The sequence below is a fragment of the Osmerus eperlanus genome, chromosome 6, assembly GCF_963692335.1.
Source record: "Osmerus eperlanus chromosome 6, fOsmEpe2.1, whole genome shotgun sequence".
In the NCBI taxonomy this organism is placed as follows: Eukaryota; Metazoa; Chordata; class Actinopteri; order Osmeriformes; family Osmeridae; genus Osmerus; species Osmerus eperlanus.
Genome location: NC_085023.1, coordinates 17,079,005 through 17,106,611, shown reverse-complemented (window position 1 = coordinate 17,106,611; position 27,607 = coordinate 17,079,005). Strand labels below are relative to the sequence as shown.

Here is a 27,607-nt window from a genome sequence, read left to right as displayed (position 1 = left end):
TGCACAACACTATAAAAAATAATCATTACCACTTAAACAGATGTTAAAAGAAGAGGTGGAATTTAATATTACCAAGGTAAAATGTAGGTGCTCAATGATGAGTAGCAACATACATATATTAAGTTTCACATCAAAATAAAATGTATTAAATTCCTTGGTATAATTTTTATGGTTCCTGGGCCACGAGTAGTGCACTTTAAAACACTTTAAAGTTTACATTTGATGACACCATATAAGGCATGCATTCATCCTTTGACATCATCAACTACAACAGCAGGTTGTGGCTTCCAGTCTTGTAATGGTTATGGGCTCGGGAAAGCTAACGGACGCTCGATGCATGACACACATGACATTTCATTTTTGGTTGATAAACACATATAATTTTTATATAACTTTTTGTTTCGCTAGATGCCACTGTGAAACAAGTGGCATCTAGTGGCAATATTAAACCAATTTAATATTTGGAATACTCAAGGTGCACTTTTGGGGACAACTTGATTGGTTCCATGTTGCTGTAGCAAGTGCATCCTAACTCCTAATTTAAAGATATAGACTTGCAGAAGTGGTTCAGCCAGTTCTGCAAGACTGCAGAAAGCCTATTTTTGACATTTAAAGGTGTTTTCATAACTACCCCAGGAGAGATTAAGTACATAAATTCAACATCATGAAAAAATATACATAAGGACCCCTTGTTGAGAATATATCTCACATTTCGGTGAGATTCAGTGACATACCCAACCTCATGAATATCCTCAAGCTGTCATGATGACAAGACATTGATGTGGTAAAAAAAGAAGATAAATAACATAATGTTTGTGTACGTATATACCCGGGCAAGGAATTAGAAACTTTAATTAACAATATTCCCTTTTTTGCTAATATACATACAGAAAATAGAAGTTTTATGTCTTAAATTCAAAACTAAAACACAGAACCCTCTGTGTCCCTTGTTACAATGCATATTACACACACATACAACCATACATACACACATACACACACACTTACTAAAATACTAACATATAAACAAACACAGCAGAAGACTGGCAAGAGCAGCAGAAGAAGCGACAGTAGTTAAAGCTTGATCAGCACAAATACACGCATCCACGGAGGCACACACCCCAAGGTAATAAGTATGTTTTGATCAGAGGCGTCTGGAGTGCGCTGATTGATGGTCAAGAGTCTGGCATAGGGTGAGAATGTGTGACGTGTTTGTGAGTTTGTGTGAGTGTGCGTTCAATGCCTTCAGCTTCGCTGTTCCTGCTGCCTCATGCGACAGCCCACAGCAGTGATCAAGGCTGCTCCCTTCCCACTCCCATCCTCTGACAACAGGAAGTTCACGTTGCACTGAGGAGCCAGTTCCTTCACCGTCTTGTGCATGATCTTGGAGAAGCTGCAGGGGCACACGAGAAGCGCTCTCAATATCTCTCACTTCTCACATTCCTGACATGACTGATGTGACAGAGGAACTCTCACTTCTGCCTTAATGGACCTCTACTCACTGTGGGTGGAGCTTGTAGAGGGTTCCGTCCACCCCCACGGTGATGTCCATGGTGGCCAGCCCGCGGTTCTCTCGGATCTTGTCGACGACAGCGGCCATTCCGGCTCCGCAGATTTGAGCTGCGCGGTGAGACACGACACCACACACCTCCTTGACTATGATACTGTCATCACACGTGCTGTCCAGCCCCAGGTGCTGCAGGATGGACCTGACCTGCAGGAGCGCCAGGCGGTCACTAGGGGGAGACAGATAGCAGATGTTAAAATAAAACCAATGTGCATCTTAATCCAGAACTATAAGAAAATAAATAACAGCACATAATCACTCAATCAATCAATGTATATATATGATACCTCTCTATCTGGGAAAGAAACTTGGTCTCAAAGATGCCCCTAGTCTTCAGGGTCTCTGATATCTGTCCTCTGAACAGGAAGCCCCGTTTGGTCAGGTCGATCAGGATGTTCCTGACGATCTCCCCCAGGTACATCCCACTGCACATCTTCTCATACCTGACCCACAGAAAGAGGACATGGGGAGGATTCACCTTATTTCATTAATCATATTTAACAACCATCAGGTAGATGGTGTGTTAGGAGATGAAGGATAAGGATGTGACGTTGGCCCTTCTCACCTTTGTTTGCCGGGGTTGAGAGAGAGTTCGTCCACTGCCCTGTCATACTCTGTCCTCATGTCATCCAGACAGCCGTTGTCCCCGAACGCGCCCCACTCCATGTTGATACACATCCTCCCCTCGTCGCCCTCCACCGTCTCAATGTTCCTCATCTCTTCCATGTAGCAGGCATTGCTGCCCGTCCCTGAAACACACACGCAACAGTGTTTGGGTGACAACAGCGGTAGCCTTTCAACTTAGAGGAATGATGGAGGTCTTTTACTTTACTTCGACAAGTGTTTATCAAGTCTTATTGCCAGATAAGATTGCAGATATAGTCGACTTCATTGAACATTTGATTAATTTGACTCTTTCATCCAAATTGACACACAAATAGTGCATATAGAAAGTACGGTAAAGAATCATGGATAAGAAGTTCGCAGTTTTAGGGAGAAGCTTGTATTTACCAAGATGTTGCTAGGATATTTACTGACCTGCAATCAGTCCGACCTCACAGGTGTCCTCCTCGTAAGCGCATGTCATCATGGTTCCTACTGTGTCATTCACTATGGCCACAACATCCAGGTCAAACTCCTAGAGAAACACACCGACACATAGATGGATACTTCTTTATCCATGGCGAGTACCTCAGTGTGTTCTGACGGAGCCTCTCTTACCTCTCTCCTCTTGATGCCCTCCCTGAGCAGCCCCACCACATCCTCTCCTTCACAGTCTGTTGCCTTGAAACCCTTGGTCCATGTTAACAGGACGCCCTGTGCAAACAAATGAACCAGTTACTGTATGTTGGAGACGAACACACACACACTACAACAAACCAACAAAATGCCTAGATTCCCTCTTTATCCCGCACAAGTCACAGGAAATGAAAGGCTATCAGACAGGAAGTGGTGGTTCTTACAGCGTCCAAACTGGTCTGCTGACAGGGGAAGGAGAAAGTGAAGCCCAGAGGAAGACGGGTGTTCTTCATCCCCATGTAGTCCAGGAAGTCAGAAATACACTGAACTATGTGGTCAAATAGCTGCATGGAAACAATTCACAAATTTTAACAAATTATACTGAGGTTTACACATGAACACATTCAATAGCTACTATAAGAATGACTGTCGGTTTAGTATATATTTAAGTATTCACCATTGGGTGCTTACAGACTTCATGCTGTGTCAGGAAATTAAACATTTCAATATGGGTTTGTGTGTTCCGTGTTCAGTGACCTCTCACCTCTTCTCCAGTGCCCTGCATCACCTCCATGGGGATGGCATAGATCTTGTTGTGCATCTCCACTGTCCTCCTCTTTCCACTGCGGATCTTCACCAACAATACCCGGAAGTTGGTGCCACCCAGATCCAACGCCAGGAAGTCCCCATTCTCTATATGACAAGAAACAGAATTAGCGGGGTTGCAATTGGTGAAGAATGCTGTCAATCACTCTGAGGTTGTCTATATTAATCAATTAAAATAAATGGATGAGCGAGGGAGGTCCTGTGGTCCTGTCTCCTTAAAAACTCTCTGACCTTAATTAGGGCAATGTGAGGTAAGCCTCTTGAATGCATAATGTCATGTGCCTCTGTGGATAGAGGCCAGGATTACGCCACCTCACTGCGGACAGCTAAGAAGCATTCTCGCAAGAACCCAGGTAAGGACCTGTTCTGCTAGAGGAGGTGATCCCTGGGCCTTATCTGTTTCTGGAGACTCAGGTGATACAGCCTCAGGTGATACAGCCTCAGGTGATACAGCCTCAGGTGATATAGCCTCAGGTGATACAGCTTCAGGTGATACAGCCTCATACAGCCAGGTGTTACGACCAGGCACAGCCCTGCACTACAGATAGAGTAGTGCAGATAGGCCAGGTACTCGGTTCATATCTTGCCTGAAGTTGCCAAAGTCTCTCCCAGGCAGGAGATGTCACATGTGTGACATAGCATTGACTGACTGTGGGCTGAGTTTTGGAGCACAGGTCTACTATTGGTTACCTGTGCCATCAGGTGTGCTGCGTACAAAACTGGGTAGCATCTTGACTGTGGCCTTGTCCTGCGTGTTCTTGGCCAGGCCGATATCCATCTCCGTCCTCATCCTCTTCTTCACCTCCAGCAGCTGCTCTGTAGTCAAGTGGAACTCCGACAGCGTCTGGACTATCTGACGAGACTGGTCAGCTAATCGGTAGGCCACAGCTGTTACCATGGCAGCCCCTTTGCTACTGCCACTTTCAGAGAGCAGGAAACGCACGTCGGTGTCTGGGATCAGTCGGCGGACCGTTTTGTGGAGTCGGCGAGAGTACCTGAAGGGGAGGGGGATTGCGGGTGGGGGTTAGGTCTTAATCAGGTGGCTGAGCGGTTAGGGAATTGGGCTAGTAATCCGAAGGTTGCCAGTTCGATTCCCGGTCATGCCAACTGACGTTGTGTCCTTGGGCAAGGCACTTCACCCTACTTGCCTCGGGGGAATGTCCCTGTACTTACTGTAAGGCTCTGGATAAGAGCGTCATGTAAATGTAATCATCACAGCCTCTCAACGACTCACAGGACAGGTCTCATTTAAGTTCTATGTACTCTCACAGAGTTGTAAATACTCAAACTATTGATATTTTCGTGAAACTGTCTTTACCTGTGAGATTGATGTTCATACATAGACAAATTACTAAAAGCAAAGCAACACTAAGTAACTTTAGTCTGGTTCTTTATGGGAGATAAGACCCAAACAAGGATCCTCCAGAGAGCTCTGGGTACCACTCACTGTGGGTGCATCTTGTACAGGGATCCGTCAATGCCCACAGTGGTGCGAAGACGACCCACACCCCTGTTTTCCTTCAGGCGGGTGAGGATGGCGCCCAGGGTGGCGGCGATCAGGCTGGCGGAGCGGAAGGAGACGATGGCGCAGACGTGCTGGACGGCGATGCAGTCGTCGGAGGATGGCTCCACCCCTAGGCGGGTCAGGATCTCCTTGGCCTTGGTCAAGCCCTCCTTAGTCCTGCAGGGACAGAGACGCAGCGCAGCTACCGTTACACCAAGGAGACAAGGATGCATACTCCCCTTCTCCAATTGACATTAATCCAATCCACACCAGCTACATATCTAGATCAGACCACTGCAAAGGATGACGGTTGGAACTTACTTTTCGATGGCAGAGACGTGCTTGGTTTCAATCTTGTCCTTGGTGAGCAGCTCTGGGGTTATCCTCCCTTCAAACAGCAGTCCTTCCTTGGCCATCTTCACCAGGATCAGTCTCACCAGCTCCCCCAAGTACATCCCACTCACCATCTTCTCAAACCTCAAACACCACACACACACACAGGCACCGGGTCACTCTTTCCCGTGGTGTTTAGGGATACCTATTTCCGCATCACTGCGTACATGTCATGTCACACACTGTATTTACTGTAACCTATGTGCTGCGGAACATACAGCTGTTTTCCAGGGTTGAGGGAGCCCCTGTCGATCTCTCTGTCAAACTCTGTCCTTATGTCTTCCAACATCCCATCATCCCCGAAGGCACCCCACTCTGTGTTGATGCACATCCTGCCCTCATCCCCCTCCACCAGATCAATGTGCCTCAGCTCCTCCATGTAGCACGCATTGGTGCCCGTACCTGGGCACACACACACACACACTTGAGTACTGTGTTCACTGTGCCTGCCTAGTTGTTTGCTAATTTGTGGCTTCTATTCTTGGACAGTCTGAGGTTAGGGTGTTTCGTACCGATGATCATCCCAACTTCACAACGCTGGTCGTCGAAGCCACACGTCATCATGGTTCCCACCGTGTCGTTCACCACGGCCATGATGTCTGCATCATAGTCCTAGAACACACAGACTGGTCGTCACACCAAAGCTAGGCTATACATGTTCACCATTGCAAATCCAAGACAAAACAAGCTAACGAGCACTGTCATGCCACAACAAGGAGGTCGTTAAATAATAGAGGGACTAATAGGACCGGCTCGTTATTTTCAATGACAGTCATTGTAATGGAGAGCAGAAAGAGACGAACCCTACCCCTCGTTTTTTGATGGCTTTATTCAGCAGCTTGACTACATCCATCCCCTCCACACCATTGGCTTTGAAACGTTTGGTCCAAGACAACAGATATCCCTGTGGACAGACAGACAAAAATTAGTAAATGGAAAGAGGTTGCCAATGCAGTAACACATGTACAGTGAGAATAATCCACAAGTGGCTGAATTAGACTACCTCATTCAGTTTGGTCTGTTGACATGGGAACGAGAAGGTGAAGCCAACAGGAAGTTTCTTGTCTTTGATCTTCTGTTTCTCCATGAAATTCCCAAGACACTCTGCTACGTGGTCAAACAGCTTTTGAGTGAAAAGAACACATTCACAACAACCCGTTAGTCGTTGTTTGGATGTGACATTGTAAACTCTGACTCATTAAACACAAAGACGACTGCTGTTTGACCAGTGTTATGAGTGTGTGAGTCTGAGTCTGTGTGTGTTTGTGTGTGTGTCTGTGTGTGTGTTTGAGTACCCGCGTGCCGCTGCCATGCATGATGTCTTCAGGCGTGTCGTAGATCTGGCTCTCCATCTGCACCGTCTGCTTCTTCTCATCGGACACCTTCACCCTCAGGATGCGGAAATTGGAGCCCCCCAGATCCAGAGCAATGAAGTCTCCCCTCTCTGTCACACACACAGTACTTCCAATTATTCAACAGTGAAATTATACAGTGAGGCTACACAAATAGGGCCAGAGTCGTAAGAGAGACTTTTGCCCATAGAGGTGGAATGGTATGGTGTCTGGTCAGACCAACCCGACTATGCTAACATGTATATCATTCTAAAAGTAAAAATTGTGTTCAATATTGACCGATAGTACAAGGACAACATTAGAGCTTTGGAGCTGCAGACAAACCTAATGAACTCTGCATAGTCCTATTCACAGTCTTGTTTGAATAAGGTTCCCTTTGTTCTGTCAACTATGTGTAGTATGTCAGGTGTCAGTTGGAAAACCCTTCTGGCAGCTTCAGTGTAAAAACATTAACTTCTCTGTGAATACATTTTTATTTCTCAAGAATGAGGACACAATTAAAGCCATAATTTAAGTGTGGAACCAGTTATCTTGTTAGACTGAGGAGGTCAATAATATTTAAGTCAACGCCTTCTACCAAATAAATCACATTTATATTTCTCTCTCTCTCTCTCTCTCTCTCTCTCTCTCTCTCTCTCTCTCTCTCTCTCTCTCTATCTCTCTCTCTCTCTCTCTCTCTCTCTCTCTCTCTCTCTCTCTCTCTCTCTCACACACACACACACACACTGTTTCACTCACTCACTCTCTCTCACACACACACAAACACACACTTTGAGGAATTCCTTAATAGGCCTGATAATGGATTGCGTTTGGTCCAAAGGAGATAAGAATTGCCCATTATCAGGCATAGATTAATCCACACGGTCACAGCTCCTGTGTGCCTTGGCAGCAGTCTGAAAAGTCTCATTACTATGCTGGCTCTATCCTCACCTCTGGGATGTAAATGACTAAATTCTCATTCTTGCAGTTTATCAAGTATGTAAAACACTATACTTGTGTTCGTAGCATGTTATTTACTGTGATATGGGATTAACACAACTGTATATTAGGAGCTCCAAGACAGCAGCAGGGCACAGAGGGGTAATTTGGTCTCTCTAAGGTTTATTTATGGACAGCTATAAACTCAGCTGGGAAACACATAAACCCAGCTAATAGGGACTGATACTGATTTATCTTCGTGGGTCTAAAACAGGACTGATTGTATTTGTGTGTGTGTGTGGAGGGGGGCGGGGGGGGGGGGGGGGTTGCAGGATTACAAGAGCACTGGCATTGATGCAGGTTTCTTACTGAGGTTCGAAAGACAGATTATAGACTTGTAAAACACTGAAGAAGGCAGAGTTGGGGAACATACTGTCTGTAAGGAGCAAACTGGAAAAACTCCTTTCACAGATTCCACTACGTGTGTTCACAGACATAGCTCAGTTTTGTTGCTTCACATCTTATGTATCCACTGTACTGCCAGGTGTGTTGGGGCAGAACTACAGCGGGCTAACATTCCAAAACAGGACACATCTCCTCCAGGAGAACATGTTAACACAAGCAAAGACAGCAAAGGCCAGAGCAAAGGCTCTGTGCAACCTCATCAGAAATGAACAGAGATTTGGGAGAGTGTCTTTCTTCCTCATAGGTGGTGACAGGTCAACTCTTCTGCCGCAATTACAAATAGACAGGTAACACAATCTAAAGAGCGGGAGTCTCAAATGACTGCTGATCATCTGATTTCTGCTGACATACAAACATGCTGACATAATAAAGTACCGACTGCTGTAACTTGATAGAGAAAGTGTTTTTCTATGGTAACACTGCTCGCCCCCAATCGGGATATAAAATTTGTCACGTCATGAGAACGAGGCAGAGACCATCAGCTGGTGGACCACGGGGGTCCGGGTTCTGACCTGAGCCGTCGGGTATGGACCTGACGAAGGTGGGCAGCATCTTGACGGTGGCTGTGGGGTTGGTGTCACCCCCCAGTCCGTTCTGCAGCTGCCTCTTGAACCGGGCCATGATGTCCAGGAGAGTCTCATCTGAGAACCGCATGGAGTACAGATACTTGTCGATCTGAAAAACACACACATGCACCTCAGCATCAACAATAGCATGACATGCACACACACACATGACGTATTATTAAAGAAATGATTCAAGATCTTGGTCATGGTTGTCTACAGTAGTTGGCTGCAGTTTAAGTCATGTTAGACAGCTCAGACAGAGGGCAGGACCATCAGGGTTCACGGGCCCCGTGGCTTTCCAGACTGAAGACTGAGACTGCCCTCTATACGACATTTGAAATTTGACCAACAGCCAACAGTACTGTGAGGATGTCCTGTACCTTCTGCAACTTTAACACACATTACTCACCACACATGCAGGAATCCATTGTTACTCAACATCAATTTGCTGTTACTCATTCTAGCAACATTTACCACAGAGGAATTTAGGCACTTCCTCCTCCACTGGTTACACATCAACCTGACATCCTCTTTGAGTCATATTACACACCATTGGATTAATGTCCTCCAAGCATTTGTGTTGTAGATACCATGCTTATGCATGTCCATGTCTTAGTACACTTAAAGCAATAAAGACAGGCGTAAAGAGTTATTACAGGGATATTGCCCTTCTGTCGTTGTATTAGATGTGTGTACACTAGTAGCAGCAGCTACAGAGCTGGGTGTGTCTCTGTCTCTAGCCTTTACGAGAAGAGGCTGCTCAGTGAGGTGAAACATTCATAACGTAATGACTGTTGAATAGAAATAGACACATAGAGCTGACTAGTGGCCTTATGTTTCCCCTGTAAGACCCTCACATATCTTCTACATTATATTTTTCCTAAGGTTCTGTAACGTGGTTGCCGGAGTGGAAAGAATCACCAATTGATGTGATGGCGACAAACTGTCCCCCCCTGGAGTGGAAGAAAAGATATATAACATAACTATCATGGAGCAGCTAAGCTAATTCTCCCTGCTAGTTCCTGTCTGTTACACTTCCTGTTTGACTGGCCGAGTGTGGCCTATCAGCACGTCCTCAATGCTGATGTCCCTGACTCACGTGTCATTCTAATTAGTGCAAATGGATGAATGCAGGCAGGTGGGCAGGCCGCCATGCAAACACACATTCCTTTTCTCTGGACACTGTCTTCGTTTCTGAGTGTTCCACTGAGACTGCATCTAACTCACATGAGGAACGAGGTATTGTGTAAAACCAGTTTCATGCTTTTCAAGGTTACCTCAAATGTCACAAGCCGCTACCGAGTACTAAGCTTTTGTTGGTGAACAAAACACACTCCAACCATGACAGGATTTGTGACCAGGATACATTACAAAGCCCAGCCGGACGTGATAATTCGAATTTGAGAATTCCTAGTCTCGAAAGCTTAGCTCCTATTTCTGATAGGACCGACCAGCACACACAGTCAGTCAGCTGAAAGGAGGATCACTAACATGTATACCGTGTACATCCATTTTATTTGGCCTGGGTAAGCAATTTTCAAATCTTCTTAAACTCTTTAGTTCATTCTTGATAATCTACAATTGTGTTATAGTACACGGGGGAATGTTGTCAGTAAGTAACTGTTTTTTGAGCATAGCGAAGGGCTATTTCCTGACTGTCAAAGCCAGGCAGAAGAGAGGAGAGCGGCTCTGCTCTGGGGTAGTTTCAACCTCATCTCTGTTTGCATTCCTTCTCCTCTCAACAATGACAGACTGAAATTTAAAACAGCAACACAGTCCCTGGAAGCACGCAGGGGGAGAGCGGGTGAGGTACAATGTCATTTAAAGGCTGAAACCTGACTCGCTCAACACATGCTGCTGCCTATGTGTGGTGGGGGGTATATTCTCCGGGGCTTTCTTTGTGTTATGAACACACAACCTGGTTCCACTGAGCCATGGAGATTAAAACTCTACCTCGTCCCAGTGTTGATGTTCCCGGGCTGTGCTCCCTGTCACTATCACAGTTTCACACACACATCCTGCTCTCAAGGACACTGCAGTGGAGGCAGGACAGACTGGGTAGACAGGCCACAGGCTGGGCCAGAGGACTTGAGCTGCCCCACAAAGCTGCTGGTACATCATTTGGTCCTAATATATTCATCGGTTCATGACATCTACGACTAAGTTATCTCCGCTAGTATAATGTCTATACTTTTAGCTAAGCCTTAAACCGTTATCTGTGGTCACATGGCCAGGGCTTCAAGGCTCAAAGCCGGCCTATTTTTGGGAGCGAGGATGGTAAATAGGCATGAAGGCAGTTAGGCCGGCATATAGGTAGGCAGAAAGGTTCTGTGTTTGTCCATGGTTCTAGGAGGTTGTTATTCTGGCAGCTCTCACTCTACAACTACTCACCCTTTTGACCTGATCATCCTTCAGCTCAGTAAAATAGTAGGCCAGCAGCTGAGCAGCTATCATCCTGTCCCACCCAGGTGCCACAAACAAGTGAAGAACAAGAAAAAGAAAGGAAAAAAAAGATATACTGATGTGTCTGGTTCTCTCTGTCTTCGATGATGTATGAAAAGCTTCTGGGTTTAATCCAAACAAGGCCTATAGAGATGTTGGGAACTCCACGCTTCTGTAGCCTCTCTCTTTCTCTGTGTGCGTGTGTGTGTGTGTGAGTCCAGGAAGTAGGAGAGGCAGTAAGTTGAGTCACATAGAGTGGGAGAGTGAGAGAGCGAGAGACAGAGAGACAGAGAGACAGAGAGAGTGAGATAGAGAGAGAGAGGCAGCACTAAGAGTGGGGTGGGGTGGAGAAAAGGGGGGGTGGTTACTGGATGGGGAACTGTAGCTAAGCCCTGCCCTCTTTCCCGGCTCTGATTGGACAGGTTGTCAGGGGCTGTGCTGAGCCCTGCTGTGATAGGCTAGTATCTTAGAGCTGTGGCCTCCCAGGAGAGCTACCCCACTGAGCTCAGGAAGAGGAGGGAGGGAGACTGGGAGGGAGGAAGTGAAGTTAAGGAGAGTGAAGGAGGAGTAGTTTAGACAATCCTGTGTGGTGCCTTATTTTACAATGGTTTAGACAGGGAAGCACACAGTTTCATCATGTCCCCTGTGTGCAGTGATGACTCTCAGGTTCTTGGGAAGAGGGCGTGTCAGAGAGCGGAAGAGACGCTGAGAGGTCAGCTTACAAACTGCTGCTCATGCTCAATGGGGCTTGTATGTCCTTATGTCACCTCTGTAAGACTCTCTCTCCCACACACACACACACACACACACACACTCAAACCCACACACATATTTCTCCTCCTTCTTTCCCCCCTTCTCAGCTTTCTCTCCCAGGGTCACCGCAAATTTTGCTGAGTAATGGTAGCACAGCAACACCCTCACGTGCCTGATTAAGAGAGGCTGTCTGCATGCGTGAAAGTGACTCTGGTGTACAGCAGTAAGACAGTCTGTGTGAGAGGTATCGTGATAGACGTTACCTCAGCTGGGCAGAACACAGCAGCTGTCTGTCATCACCCATGAATAGAACATTCACCAGAGCCCTCTCCCCATTCCACACAGCCTAAGGAGGCTTCAGTACATACTTGTGGTATTGGCTGTAGGATGGTTTATACTACCATTAATTATCATTAAAAACTGTTAAGACATTTATAAAAGGATAGGTCCTGCCAGTGTTCAGATGTTCAGATGCAAAAACATACTAAATACTAAATACAATACTTTGTGGGGACTGTGATAGTCAAGAGTAGGCAAGATGTGGACAAGGGATGCACAGCATTCAGGTCAGTCAACATATTAAATACTTAATCCATCACACTGTTTTAGATTCAAAGTATGTCATCACCAGCGTGAGTGTGGATATAGTCCATTATAATGACCAGCTGTTCATAATCAATGCTGCATCCCAGGCAATAAAATTTGCATTGCGATAACGTCCTGTATGTTGTAGGTACAGTCACCATGGAGACCATATGCATTATGTTGACATAATGCATATGGTCAGGGAGTCAGGTGGCTGAGCGGTGAGGGAATCGGGCTAGTAATCCGAAGGTTGCCAGTTCAATTCCCGGTCATGCCAACTGACGTTGTGTCCTTGGGCAAGGCACTTCACCCTACTTGCCTCGGGGGAATGTCCCTGTACTTACTGTAAGTCGCTCTGGATAAGAGCGTCTGCTAAATGACTAAATGTAAATGTAAATGTAATGTTGACACAGTGGATAGTAGGAGGACTATTGTTCTGTACTTAATCTAAGATATTTAGGGATAACCAGTGGCTTGGATGTTGTAGCCAGACGTTGGGTGTATTTGATCTGTTATTCTGTATACCTAAACAATTACGTGTTTCTCACACAAGTATTTTCTACTCTAATTTTGGCGTGAACAAATAGTACAGTTCTATGTCTCATTACACTTAAATTAGTGTTGAATAAAACACATAATTGCACAATGCTACAAAAGACTTAAACAATAGTAACTAATCAAATGAAGCAGCTAGCACTACATTTCCGATGAATTCAATGTAACTAAACAAAACACTTCTAAATGCAGTCTCCATACAAATACAGCGGTACAGTACGTACAGTAGCATGTGGTACTGTGTCCTCCTCTCCCTCCATAGCTGGGCAGGCAGCCTCCTCTTCCTGAATGTGAGGTAATCCCACAGCCAGTGGCACACACTCACTCACTTCTCCAGTTTAGGATTGATCAAGGTTTAAGAAACGGTTCTTATGTAATCGGACTGTGACCAATGCTGACCACGGCATCGGACCAGTGCAGGTCCCTTTCTTCAGGCCCGTCAGAACCAGTTATGCTCATGCCATTGTGATATCTCTGACTCAAAGCTCGTATTGTTGCCACATAACAAACAAGGAACTTGAATTCCAAATGAATGGGAGAGATTGGCATTTTTGTTGTACACCTTGGAAAAGTACTGACTCATTCGAAGAAATAGATAAGTAAAGAAAAATGTCAAAACCCCACAAATTGGTTAGAATATCGTATATTTGTGTGTGTATATGTGTATGTACAGGCAGGTCAACCCAGCCTCTCAGTATGGGCAATAGCAGCACTGGAGCGTGTGTGTTTGTGTTTGCATGTATGTGTGTGCTTACATGTGTGTGTGTGCAGGCTAGGTCGCTGCTGGTACATCTAAGGGGGATTATGGAGATGAGTCAGCCTATCCCAGTGTGCCTGCTGTTGTCCTGGTGACGTCACCTCCATCTGATCTGCTTGGCTACCAATAATCCCCCTGACTCAGATTAGCCTGCTTCCTAAACACTGCTGGACTGGATGGAGCACATGTTAAATGTTGCTATCAGAAGTAAGACCACCCAAAAAAAGAAAACTGAGGATCATTTTCTTTCACAGATATTTTAATAGACTGGAACGTCTGCTGGTTTGAAAAATACTGTAGTGTATGACACTATACAAAATATTAATATAGTAAATATAAAAATAGTTCCTTCTATGAAACTGGCACTCATACTCAACACACTTACACAGCCTATGGCATAGCCTATGAAATGTTTGTACTGAAGAAAGGACAATTGTTCAATAAGTGGTTTTCCCAAAGTCATATTTCCTGGATGGGATGGAGCGCTTGATTTTGACATCCATAACAATTTTATAACTAAAATAACATTTTTGAAACAACTTATCAAACAATTTTCTCTTTTTTTTGCATAATCATTTCGAAAACATCTTTGACAGGAATGAGTTCGTGCAATTCCTCCCACCATACTGTGACAAAAGCTCAACAGTGTTATCAGGACATTCTAATCTGACCAGCTCTGATCCATTCCATTCCTCCACATCTTCCCCCACAGCTCCTGACTGCATCCACTTTTCTCTCTCTCTCTCTCTTCTCTCGCTCAGCCTCTTTGTGTCCTCCCTTCGTATCTACAGTATGTGTCCAGTCAAAATCAATGATATTTTAAGGAAATATAACAAGTGATCAGAATACAAATTAAATGATCATCTAGACAGTCCTGGCCAGCCCTTTGACAGAGAATATTGATCCCATGTCACACCTGTTTCCAGTCATAATTGAACAGCTTACATTGCAGTCACAAGTTGTATTTTGCTAGAAACTATGTGGTGTAACATAGTCACGTAATGCAGTCTCTTGTTTTGTGTTATGTCTCCCGACAGGACTGACGTGCTACTGCGGTGATGAGGGCAGCACCTTTCCCACTGCCGTCCTCTGATAGGACAAAGTTGACCTCACACTGTGGCGCCAGGGCCTTGACGGTCTCCTGGAGCACTCTGGAGAAACTATAGAAGAAGAACAGAAGTTATCATTAGGAAAAAGAAGAACCTTTTCAACATGAATCCTCTATGCTGCTTATTTGCGTGTCATTAATTACACACTGAGTCTTTTGAATAACTCTGTGTCTGTGTGGAGTCAGGATATGACTTAGACCTGTGTACTCACTGTGGGTGGAGCTTGTAGAGTGTTCCGTCCACCCCCACGGTGATGTCCATGGTGGCCAGCCCGCGGTTCTCTCGGATCTTCTCAACCACAGCGGCCATTCCGGCTCCGCAGAGCTGAGCTGCACGGTGAGACACGGCGCCACACACCTCCTTGACTACGATACTGTCATCACACGTGCTGTCCAGCCCCAGGTGCTGCAGGATGGACCTGACCTGCAGGAGCGCCAGGCGGTCACTAGGGGGAGACAGATTACGGTCACTCTTTTAAGACAAAGCCAGTGCGAATTTATCACATCTTTTACATTAGATTGAGTTGCTGAACCGCTGAGGTGAGGTGTAGCACATTAAGTGGTCAGCAAGTCTACCTTTCTATTTGAGACAGGAACTTGGTTTCAAAAATGCCCCTAGTCTTCAGAGTCTCAGTAACATGTCCTCTGAATAGCAGGCCTCTCCTGGTCAGGTCAATCAGGATCTGTCGGACAATCTCCCCCAGATACATCCCGCTGGTCATCTTTTCAAACCTGGATGGACACATTTACATTTAGTCATTTAACAGACGCTCTTATCCAGAGCGACTTACAGTAAGTACAGGGACATTCCCCCCCGAGGCAAGTAGGGTGAAGTGCCTTACCCAAAGACACAACATCAGTTTGCACGGCCGGGAATCGAACCGGCAACCTTCTGATTACTAGTCCGATTCCCTAACCCCCACACACACATACTTCTTAAACCGACACCAAGATGCGATACTTTAAAAGCAGAGAGGAGAGGAAAAAGGAAGGACAGGGAACAAAGTGGCTTTGTGTCTTACTGTTGCTTCCCGATGTTGAGGGACCCCTTGTCCACCTCTCCGTCAAACCTGGTCCTGATGTCGTCGATGCAGCCGTCCTCCCCGAAACCCCCCCACTCTGTGTTGATGCACATCTGGCCCTCGTCCCCCTCCACCATCTCAATGTTCCTCATCTCCTCCATGTAGCACACGTTACTGCCCGTTCCTGTAAGGCAGCACCACAAAAACACTGTCAGCAGATGCATGCCTATACATTATTGCTATGTATGTTTTGTAGTGTCCTTTTTTTCAGGACTTTCTTTCCTTTCTTTTTTATTAGGATCCTGGGGGTTTGGATTTGGGTGGGTAAGGTTTGAGGGTTGGGAAACTGAATTCAACTTTTATTTTCGTGTGTTTATTTAAAAACAATATATATATATATATATTAATTTTTTTAAGACTACAAATGCCCTAGTAACCGGACACATACCAGCGATGAGTCCAACCTCACATCGCGAGTCCTCGTACGCACACGTCATCATAGTTCCCACCGTGTCGTTGACCACGGCAACAATGTCCAAGTCAAACTCCTGCAGGAAGCATGGAAACACAGTAGAGATCAGACAACCAATCAGCTGGCTGGGGACAAGGCGTCATAATGTCTCTTCCACTCACGTTGCGTCTCTTGATGGCCTCCCTAAGCATTTCCACAACATCATATCCTTCACAGTCAGTGGCCTTGAAACCCTTGGTCCAGCTCACCAAGGTACCCTGAGGGAGCATACGTCACAATGGGAACCATTACAACCAATACAGTCACTCACTGACTCAAAGTCAAGTCAATCGGAGGCTCGTTCTGTAGACTGGTCACCTTGTCTATTCCTGCCTGCTGGCAGGGGAAGGAGAAAGTGAAGCCCAGAGGAAGACGGGTGTTCTTCATCCCCATGTAGTCCAGGAAGTCAGAAATACAGTGAACTATGTGGTCAAACAGCTGCACACACCGAGAGTAAAGGACAGGGACAGGTTTAGAGTTAGTACTGTATATTGTATGTTGTATCAAGAGTGTGTGTGTGTTTATGAATGTGTGTGTTGGGTAATCATGTCTCTCACCTCCTCCCCTGTGCCCTGCATGATCTCCTGGGGGATGGAGTAGATCTTGTTATACATGCGGACCGAGCGCCGGATCCCGCTACGGATCTTCACCACCAACACCCGGAAATTGGTTCCACCGAGATCTAACGCCAGGAATTTCCCTCTCTCTGAAACACCAACGCCATGCTTGTCACTAATGGTTTGGAACAGCTTTAAAGGACCTAATCATACAGGTGTACATACAGTACAAATAGCAGGATTAACAGTACCCGGTTTTGTCCTGATGACCATACATATTTAACATAGACATTCCAAATACACCTGGGGCTCTGTAGTAAAACTATGAGGTAGTCCCAGCGGTCCTGGTCTCACCTGTTCCGTCTGGGGTCTTGAACACGTATGAGGGCAGCATCTTCACCGAGGCAGAGTCCTGGCTCTCCCTTTTCAGTCCTTGCTCTAGACTGGCCCTCATCCTGTCCCTGACCAGCCCCAGCTGCTCGGGGCTCAGCCTGAATGGCTCCAGGGTGGCCTCCATCTGAGCGTGCTGCTTCGCCAGCCGCTGCGCCACCGCCGTTACCATGGCAGCCCCCTTCCCGCTGCCGCTCTCGGAGAGCAGGAAGCGAACGTAACAATCGGGTACGAGGCGACGCACCACCTTGTGAAGCCTCTTGGCATACCTGTTAAGGGAGGAGCCTGCTATTAAGAAGCATCGAGGTACCAACTCTGTTCAGAGTCAATTAAGGACAGCTGCTTCTAACCATCAACAGACTGCTATAAACACTTCGCTGTTCATGCAATTCATCTCTAAACCATGTTGCAGGCTGTTAAAGCTATTCGGTTCAAACTGTGGTGCGGCGTGGCAGGGGGTTACCATGACACTGGGGGTGCGTTTACGTACTGGGGGTGTGTCTTGTAGACAGTCCCGTCCATTCCCACTGTGATGCGGAGTGTTTTTAGCTTCCTGTTGGTGCGGATGCGTGTGAGAATGGCGGCGAGTGTGGCAGCACAGAGGTTGGACGACCTGAAGGAGACCAGGGTGCAGACATGCTGCACAGCCAGACAGTCGTCATCAGAGGGGCTCAAGCCCAGGTCGACCAGCACCTCTCTGGTGTTCCTCAGGCCATCCTTATACCTGCAGGAGGACACGCACACATCATGTTTTCTAAATGTCTGCTTCACAGAGCTGTGTAAAAAGAGTATTACGGGCTAAATGTGTTAACTGAGTGACTGAGCAGTGTAGATGAGACAGAGATGAGAGTGGTCTTACTCTTCCATCATGCATATATGTCTGGTCTCCAGTTTGCCTTTGGTCCGGAGGGCATCAGACACCCCACCTCCAAACAGCAGTCCTTCCTTGGCCATCTTCAACAAGATTAACCTCACCAGCTCCCCCAGGTACAACCCACTCACCATCTTCTCAAACCTGACCCAGCCCAATACACATCCAGTACACATTACACACGGATACTGTAACACACTGACAAGCATAAATGGGGGAATATTCTTTTAAAATGGAAGAGAAGAAAGGGAGAAAATGAGAGGAGATGCGTACAGCTGTTTTCCAGGGTTGACAGAGGCGGCGTCAATCTCTCTGTCAAACTTTGTGATGAAGTCATCCAGTCTCCCATCATCCCCGAAGGCACCCCACTCTGTGTTGATGCACATCCTCCCCTCATCCCCCTCCACCAGGTCAATGTGCCTCAGCCCCTCCATGTAGCACGCGTTAGTGCCCGTACCTGGGAGACAGGGTTATTTGTCTTGAGCTAACAGGCAATATTGACAGTGGCCCCACACATGCTGGCACCACCCAGTTCACTCATGCAGTAAGCAAAGCAAACACAATAGGCAGTTTCAAAATGTTGCGTCACCATAAGTTGCACGGTGCAGGCATTATTTAGATAAAGACTGGATTTAGTCAATGTTTTATACGCAAAGTCATCTATGTTTGTAATGCATGTATTTCCAGTACATGTGTGTCTATCTGTGTGTGTATTAGTGTGTACTATTGTGTGTGTTTATTTTCTAACCTACGATGACTCCCACTTCACAGCGCTGATCATCATAACCACAAGTCATCATGGCTCCCACAGTGTCATTGACCAGCGCTAGGACGTCGACATCAATGACCTGAACACAAACATACACACTAAATTCATGCGGCCTGTTTCACCAATAAGCATAGATGAAAATACACTGCTGTGAGCAGTGACTGTTTGGCAGTGTAGTTTGTTGAGGAGTTGATCTAACCCCAGCTCTTTGGATAGCCTGTCTGAGGCTCTCCATCACGTTGGTCCCCTCGACTCCCCTGGCCTTAAAGTTCTTGGACCAGGACAGCAGCACTCCCTAGGGCAAGGCCAAACAGAAGAGCAGGGTCTGTGGTCTGCATGGTCACATGATCCTCCACCATGATGCAATAAGCTATTGCACAGCAATACAAGTCCTTGACATCATGGCAAAAGGAAATGCATGATATATCATTTTAATGACCAATTGGTTACTATTTCAGTCGCCTGACAGATAAGTCATCCATTACGATTCTCAGGGAGAATGAGTCATCCAGGATGTGTGTTATCTTCCATTCAGACATTGTGGTGTGTTATGTCCTGTCCCCTACCTGGTCAACTGTGGACTGCAGACAGGGGAAGGAGAAGGTAAGGCCCAGTGGTTTCTTCTTCTGCGTGATATTCTTCTTTTGCAGGAAGTCCTTCAGAGATTCAGCAACATGGTCAAAAAACTGCAGAAGGGAGGGCCAGAGGGATGGAGGAGTCAAACAGATGGATATATTCCAAAAGACTGATATTCACTACGGGTGATCCTGAGATACTAGGAAGTGACTCCGGTCAACCCTCTGGGTCTCACCTCAGTGCCTCGGCCGCTGCGCAGCTCTGCTGGGACTGGATAGGTCTCACTGTCCATCTCCACCTTCCCCCTGCCATCCTCACGTACCCTCACCTGCAGCACCTTGAACTTGGAGCCCCCCAGGTCCAGAGCCAGAAACTCCCCCTTCTCTACGGTGCAGAAGACACACACTGTTAGCTTTTGTAAGCTCACTCTAGCACCTGCTTAAATTCAATCACACACCACTGAAGGCTGGACAGAAAACCACAGAAAAGGCCCACAACACACCTGATCCGTCAGGAGTACAGCGGACATGAGTTGGAAGCATCTTGACAGTGGCCGTAGCGTTGCTCTCGTTGGACAGCCCCTTCTCCATCTCCACCATGAAGCGAGCTGAGATATCCTTCAGCTGCTCGTCTGACAGACGCATGGCATACAGGAACCTGTCCACCTGGGGGCACCAGAGGGCAGTGTGGTCAGAAAGCTATTAATATGGGACAAAGAGGAAGTTAGTTGGTGTCTTTAGGTGATTCGAGGCATTATGGGAATTGTCACCCTATCTTTTATTCCAAACTTCCATATTATGTTTGGGTTTGTGGGAAATGAAGAATCAGGAGGTTACAAAGGGACACTTCCTGTGTCTGCAGCTTCACACTCTATATTAAAAGCTGTCTCTCATTTTCTCCCAGTTCCCCAGAAGCAAACTTCAAACCAAACCAAACAAACAGTAAAGGTCAGAGTTAAAGAACAAAGAATTTCACCACGTCACATGGGTTTAGCTGACGCTCTATCCATTGTGGTGGCAGACAGCAGCATGTGAGACCAAGCAGAGAGGGACAAACTACATGCATGCAGACATTTCTATCTTTAAAAAGTAGTCTGTGATGGTAAATCTCAGCTGACATTTAAACCTATATGAAAATAACTGAGTTACTGAGTATCACATGATCAATTCCATCCATATTAATTGATGGAAAACCCCACACATATGAAAGATGTTTGAGAAGATAGAGATGTTTTATTTTTATTTTTTAGATCTACCCTGCATCCTTTGCTATAAGCTAACTCATGATCTGTACATTCAGGCCCAGTCATTCCAGCCAGGACACTCCCTGTCATCTGGATCAGTGAAGGTGCCAACACTGATGTGAAGCTTGATCAAGAGGACAAGGTCCCTTTGTTACTAGTTTGATCTGAGGAGTATGACACCAGCCCCCACACTGTGTTAATGATTACTCAGGTAACAGAAGGAAACAAAGACACATGAATCAGTATATTCTGAACTAACTAGGGAGTCCACAATCACACGATACTAATTCCCACCAACCAGTTGACAGTCATTAAAATCAGGCCTTGGTTATTACCTTTAACACTTTCAGAATCAACATAAAACAGTAAAATTTTATAATTTTTTCCATTAAGTTCACTTCTAAACACGCATCTTGTCACCTTTTTTATTTGGTCCTCTTGTAGTTTGGAGAAATAGAAGGAGAGCAAGTGGACAGCAAACATCTTGACTCTTGCATGCAGTGGTAGATTTCCTTGGTCAGTGGCACCACACCAGTCAGGTGGGAGTAATATCTGAGCTGTCTCCACAAGTTCTCCTCTTAAGTGTGTTTTTGTTCGTCCCCCTTGAAAGAGCGGTCTTCCTTTCTCTCTCTCTTGTTGGCTGGGTGTTTGGATATAGCAGGTCTTGTTACTGTTTTTTTCTTTATTATCCTGGGACAAGTTAAGCTTCCACTGGCTCAATAATTAAAGGGCCTCCCTCTCTCTAAATCCCTCCTTCTCCCTCTCACAAACAAAGTTGCTATTAGCCCCTCCCTCTCCCCTTCCTCCCTCTCTCATCCATACTTGGGTTTCTCCTAGCAATGCCTTGATACTAGTCCAGGGAGCACTTCCTGGGGCGCCACGGGGTCTCTCCCAGACCGTAAGATCAGCAGGGGTTAAACAACAGACGTGACAATAGAGGCCACTAACCACAGCCTGGTCGTTCACTGGTGTGGCTGTGCAGACATCAAGGGTACAATTGTAGGAAAGTAAAAATGATTCCCATCTAAACAAAACATGGCTTGATTCAGCTCAGTGGTGTTTTGGTTGTTTGGTATCAGGGTATGTCAGGGTATTGTGTTGGTCAAAGCTCTGTCATCTCTCCTACTGGCAGTAGTTTGGAGGTCTAATCCTCACAGAGGAATGCAGAAAGAGATGGGTGGGGGCAATGGGAGGTAGGGGGAGAGAGCAAGAAAGAAGAGGAGAAACTGGAGTCTGATGAGAGATGGAAAAAGAGACATAACAAAATAAAAGGAATTCATGGTATCCCGATTTAGGGACTTTATCTTTCCCCTAATTTGTTGCATCACCGGACTTCCTGTCAAAAAATATATATTTTACAACAGTTTCTGTTAAATGATCCACTACAGGGGTCTCCTCTACAAATATGACGACATTGAGTTTATTAACTCATTGCAGTATCCAATCAGGATTTTACAGCACATACAGTACAGGACATTGGTGTGTACCAGTGTTTGATGCTGAAATTGACCAAAGTCTTTTGTAACCATATAGTTTTTTTAGGCATGTAAAAGGAACTAACTATCTCTGTAGTACTGTCTCAGATATTATATGATGTTTTTTGTTCAGTTCGGTGAAGAGGTGACAAAATCCTCCATTTATAAAACTAAAACCTTCTCTGAATCCTTCTGTCAGACACACTCATTTCTTCTTCTTCTTCACTTTGTTTTTGTCTTTTCCTGTCCCGGCTGTTGTTATTGGGTTAGCCATCTCTCCAACGGAGGTGTGTTCTTTAGACCACTCCCTCTGCAGCTGTCTCAGGAGGTCAGAGGTCAGCAAACCATCCTTGACCAGGCGAGACCCCAGCGAGATGTCCTTGCCCGTGCCTCCGCTCCCCGCAGGCTTGCGGCTCCGTCTGAGGGGGACAGCGTGCTTCTGCTGCTGGCCAGCCAAGGGGTCCGCAGCCTCGGTGGCTCTGATGAGGCGGGTGATGTTCCGGACGCCCAGCTGGATGATGTCGTCCAGTTCCTGCTGGATCACCCTCACATGGCTCGCGTCTGGGAACATGTCCATGAACCGGTAGCTGCACACAACAACAGTAAATCATCACTAACATCTCCTTGCATTATAGACTATGTAAAACCACAAAAATGACAGCGTACATTTTTTATGAGAGAATTAGCAACTCTGGCCTGTCCTTTTTATCTTCGATATCAAGAACAGAACTGACACCTCAGCTAGAGATTGAGGTATATAATACAGAAATGGTCTACAACATACCTTAGCCAGAGGTAGAGATCTAGAACATCGTGCACAGCCTCCAGATGCACCAGGTCTTTGATGTTTTTGGGTGGGACCAGCGGCCAGTTGATTTGACGACACACCCACTCAAAGGTCAGAGGCTCATCTCGACTGAACTGTCTGGCGAACTGGAGACAAAGGACATCCTATCACAAAGACCTCACAACCCAGACCAAAAAACCTAGACAAACACACACCCTAGTCCTTATCATTGTAATAGCATATACAGACTATAATAACCGTTATCAATACTTAGAAAAGTAGAATCAAAGTCCCCATGACATGTCACAAATTGTGTCAATATAGTTACTGCAATTAACAGTCCTACCAAGCCCAGACTACCATAAACTGTTATCACTACAGTTGGTCAGACTGCAGTAAAAGCTAAAAAGCTGGTGCTGATGTCCTAATCAGGACATTAATCATATTACACTACTTAAGCAGGTTTCTAGCCATGTCGCCAGTTAAAGGCTGTCTGTGAAATAGTCTGACACATTATGAGGTGGAGAGCACTTCCCCTGACTGCTTAACCTGCTACCTACCTGTGGGTCAGTCTACATACCAACATGTCTCTAGCCTGCCTGCTAATCAGCCTCTCTGTCAGTTTGTCTGACCAAAGCCCTACCTTGAGGAAGGAGGTGCAGACGAAGGGCTGTTTCTTGTTGATGGGTGCTGTGCAGAAGACATAGCGCGAGCGCAGGTTCAGAGGGATGTGCTGAATCATGTCGGCCAGGAACTTGAAGTCGTCAATGTTACAGACGAAGTAGAGGCCGTCCACTTGAGAGAGACTCACAAAGATATCCTGAGGAGATCCAGACAGTAGATTTGAACTACATTTGAAGCCAGGGGAAAATGGTGAGAGTTCTTATGTGGCAGTTCAAGAACTGTGCGGATGTATACTCACTATGAGGTTGGAGAGAGTGGCTTCTGGTAGGTGGTAGGCAAACATCTCAATCTGCTCAGCTGTAGGATGGAGACCTGCTGTCTGTGACCGAAAATAATACAGGACGATGCCATAAGCCATAACACCACTAAGGACATTAATAGAACACACCACAAATATTAATATATTTTCAAATAAGTGCATTTGATACACTTTGCTGCATGTTAAGCAATAAATTATTTGAAACGTTAGCTTGTGGTTCCTCGCCATGAGGAAAGCTAAATCGAGGCCACTGCTAGAACCGAACAGAGAGGAAGATCCTGGAGCCGGTCCTGACCTTGATGGGCTCAACACTGTGACCGAGGAGATCCCTGAGGACAACAAGGTCGTCTCGATACATGGTGGTGACCTGTCCCTCTTTGAAGATTGAGCTGAAGCGGCCAGCCCTGCCGGCAATTTGCAGGGCCTGGGAGGTGGAGATGGTTTCCATCTGCTTCTCCCCCTTCTCGTTAACGTTGGGCTTCACCAGAGAGTTGAAGATGATGCGCTTGATACTCCTGACAGGGGGCACATGACACAGCATAAGGTAGGACACTGGAAATAGGGTTCACATCGTCATGACAGGGCACAGGATATGAGATGCTAAAGGAAATAGTGTAAACTCATAAAGATTTAGAGTCAGTTTACAAGACAAATGAAGGAGCAAACAATTTCGGCTCCACTCACAGGTTCAGGCCCATGCCTATGGCGTCTGTGGCAACCAGAATCTTGCAGGGATCGTCGGGGTCATTGAACTTCTTCGCCTGAGAAAGCTTGGTGCCTTGAGAAACCGGAGAGAGAGACCACAGTTCTAGAGAGATACTAGGCTGACTGCCAACATGCTTGATTCTATACCATTCAGGGTGAGGGGTCTTACCAGGGGGCAGACTGCCGTAGATGACCGCACACTCTAGTCCACGGATCTCAATCTGGCGACTGATGGAATAGATGTCGTTTTTACTGAAGCACACGATGCAGTCTCCAGGGTGGAGGTTGTCCAGAGACTCCACAGCATGGTCCATAATGGAGAAAGGTGTCAGGCGCTGGTAGTTACGCACCTAGCATGACACATTAAAGCCCTGAATGACAGCTGCTCTCCGGTCACTTTTAATACCTGTCAGATTTCAAGAAAGATTGAGGGTGTACCTACGCTATGACTACCCAGACTCACCTCTACCTCCTCTCCTGTAGTGTACATGAGCTCAGTGACAAAGTTAATGGCAGCAGGCTCGCCACACACATGGATCTCTTCTGCACACAGTCCTACACGCACAGAAAGATAGCATTAGAAACTGCCACCAAGTCTGAGCAGGGCTATATTCAGCCACTCTACACTGTATATACACAGACACTGCTGGGTAGGAGAAGCTTCGCAGACCAGACTTCCTAGTCCCTGGAGCATTCTGACTGATGATTCTTAACTTGTCTGGGTAATTTCTTCTAGTCAGCAGTTCTGGTTTGACCAGTGTAGTTACTGTGAACTGTGAAGCTAATACGATTGCAGATTAGCACCTACCACCAGCATATACTCTGAGGTTATACAGTATAGCTGCTGTGGTTACTGACCTAGTAGTGCCCTGGTCCAGGCCCAGCCCCTTGACGAGTCTCTGATCATCTGGATCTCATCTATCACTGCAACCTCGTCTGCATGTCAAAACACACACACACACACACAGTAATAGCCATGCAATGTATTATCTGGTACCAATATGCATAACTGTTTATTACTCATGTTGTTGTGATTAAAGCTGCTGAGGTAATTCAGTAGTACTGTAATGTCTACAGGTGTGTGGAGCTACATTATATACATTTTAGGATAACAACTTACAAGGTGTGTTGACGCTGCACATCTCAATGGTACAGGCCACATGACAAGCTTGCCTCCCCTCTGGATCCACAAACGTCCTTTCCTCTCCCGTCACCAAGTCACAGGCCACTTCCTGACATCATGACACAAATATCACATTGTTACAGTTGCCTTTTAGATTCTAATAACTACTACTAGACAGTTAGATAAGCGTTCCGACTTTGAGAAAACTTGCCCTGGCCTACTTTAGATAGAGAACAAAAATACGCACTGAGTTGTTGCTCTTCTCAAAGATTTCATGGGCCAGCAGCTTCAGCGGCCCACAGTAGACCCCGGACTTGGCTGCCAGGTACCTCTGGATGGCATGGTAGGTCTTCCCACTGTTTGTGGGCCCAGCATGAAATATGATCTTCCTTTGAATGGCCCTAGCCTCTGGGTACCTGTCAAGCATCAACACAAATCAAAGACCATCACACATCACAGCCTGTCAAGCAACCATAACTTGACTTCTTTACGGATGGTCGGCTTGTGGAGGCCTTCCAACAGGTAGATTAAACCTTCATGACATGTTGAGAATATGATTGTGCGGCAAACATACCAGTTGGCGGGAACACGCAGATCACTAATTTTGCGAAGATCGTCCATGCAGTCTAACATAGGAAATATCTGCTTGGCGTGTCTCATGAAGTAAGGATAGATGTCATCTATGTGCCCTGGGGAACAAAAACACCACACAGACATGGATACAAGGTCAGTGAACTGATAAAAGGGCGGAGCCAGATCTGATCCGATTCTGAAGTAGTGTTCTTTCTCTTACCTGCTCCACAGCAGATGTCATTGAGAACGATGTGAAGATCAGCAGAGATGGCAGACATCTCCAACACGTGCTTCCTAAAACTGATGAAGGCTTGGTGAAAGAGACGAGCTGGAGATGAACAGAAAGGCAGACAGATTTGAGGAAGGCTTCAACCAAAACAGGATGGCTGGATGGCAATGTTAGCCAATGATGAGTTTTCTTACCATCGAGACCATGGTCTGCTGCTAATTTTTGGATCTCTGGCCTCTTGTAGAATTTATTCAGCACTTTTAGAAGTTCACCTGTCCAGATAAATAATATCAACAACTGACAAAACCAGCAACTCTGTGGGTAACTCATCGGCCACATCCCTCATTTCCTATTGATTACTAGCTTGTTGTGTGCTGGCTAATAGGTTCATATTTACATATAGCTCAACAACGCTCTGATTAGTTATTCATTATTAGATCACAACTCTAATTACATACTTTTATCCAGAGGTTGCGTAAGCTCCGCTCCTACACTAGCATCCGCGGTGAGCTCGCTTTTGACGCTCAGGGGGACAAAAAGCGAGGTGTCCGGTGGTCGTGAAGAGCTGTTGGAAGAAACGTGTCTTCTTGGGGACAGATGACCTGTCGAAGGATGTTTTAATAACGCTATAGAAGCAACTTGCCTAGCACGACTGTCAAGTACATTTCTGTTTTGCACAGATATTGCACGAATTCTGTGCGGCACCCGTGAGAAAATAAACACGCATCTGTTGACTGACATGATGGACAGTTCCGTTATTGTTTCTTCATTCGGTGAGAGCGAACTGACGCTTATTTTTGACTCATGTTGTAATATTGTTCATTACAGTCTGTTACAAACACTCTCAGAGGACGGTCAACATCCTTTCGCTCCTAGCTACAACACAACGTGCAGGAGGACCCAGTTATTGATAGCAGTCTAAACTTTGCCTGATATTTATTTGCACAAAATCTGAAATAAAAGCGAACTTGCTTTATTTAGTTAAACATTGTACGTTTTTTATTGGGATAATAAGTAAATGCT

At 46.0% G+C, this 27,607-nt stretch overlaps 3 protein-coding genes across 4 annotated transcripts; all 3 read right to left on the bottom strand.

The window, feature by feature from the left end:
• Window positions 1-43: 43 nt before the first annotated feature.
• LOC134022464 (hexokinase-1-like) lies at window positions 44-13,303 on the bottom strand. 2 transcript variants are annotated; one of them, XM_062464004.1, is made up of 18 exons: window positions 13,170-13,303; window positions 8,557-8,719; window positions 6,605-6,753; window positions 6,313-6,432; window positions 6,118-6,213; window positions 5,822-5,921; window positions 5,528-5,711; window positions 5,238-5,393; window positions 4,860-5,093; window positions 4,103-4,407; window positions 3,351-3,499; window positions 3,031-3,150; window positions 2,789-2,884; window positions 2,606-2,705; window positions 2,133-2,316; window positions 1,855-2,010; window positions 1,503-1,736; window positions 44-1,393 (listed from the first exon to the last, which is right to left on the bottom strand). In XM_062464004.1, exons 1-18 carry the CDS (start codon window positions 13,203-13,205, stop codon window positions 1,246-1,248), a joined length of 2,730 nt encoding a protein of 909 aa, XP_062319988.1. In that variant the 5' UTR covers window positions 13,206-13,303; the 3' UTR covers window positions 44-1,245. The 2 variants fall into 2 exon arrangements, with proteins under 2 accessions (XP_062319988.1, XP_062319987.1); XM_062464003.1 differs by lacking the exon at window positions 13,170-13,303 and adding an exon at window positions 11,002-11,364.
• Window positions 13,304-13,943: 640 nt separating this feature from the next.
• hkdc1 (hexokinase domain containing 1) lies at window positions 13,944-21,439 on the bottom strand. Its single transcript, XM_062464005.1, has 18 exons — window positions 21,170-21,439; window positions 20,009-20,171; window positions 19,742-19,890; window positions 19,497-19,616; window positions 19,130-19,225; window positions 18,910-19,009; window positions 18,435-18,618; window positions 18,150-18,305; window positions 17,781-18,014; window positions 17,255-17,559; window positions 16,901-17,049; window positions 16,662-16,781; window positions 16,466-16,561; window positions 16,281-16,380; window positions 15,833-16,016; window positions 15,387-15,542; window positions 15,023-15,256; window positions 13,944-14,862 (listed from the first exon to the last, which is right to left on the bottom strand). Exons 1-18 carry the CDS (start codon window positions 21,230-21,232, stop codon window positions 14,724-14,726), a joined length of 2,748 nt encoding a protein of 915 aa, XP_062319989.1. The 5' UTR covers window positions 21,233-21,439; the 3' UTR covers window positions 13,944-14,723.
• A 708-nt stretch (window positions 21,440-22,147) lies between these two features.
• Window positions 22,148-27,470, bottom strand: supv3l1 (SUV3-like helicase). The gene is made up of 15 exons (XM_062464002.1): window positions 27,043-27,470; window positions 26,779-26,856; window positions 26,576-26,683; window positions 26,357-26,471; window positions 26,030-26,198; window positions 25,780-25,891; window positions 25,518-25,595; window positions 25,123-25,214; window positions 24,829-25,009; window positions 24,639-24,732; window positions 24,250-24,469; window positions 23,934-24,014; window positions 23,655-23,831; window positions 23,009-23,157; window positions 22,148-22,811 (listed from the first exon to the last, which is right to left on the bottom strand). The coding sequence occupies exons 1-15, from the start codon at window positions 27,323-27,325 to the stop codon at window positions 22,430-22,432; spliced, it is 2,319 nt and encodes a 772-aa protein (XP_062319986.1). The 5' UTR covers window positions 27,326-27,470; the 3' UTR covers window positions 22,148-22,429.
• Between the last annotated feature and the right edge of the window lie 137 nt (window positions 27,471-27,607).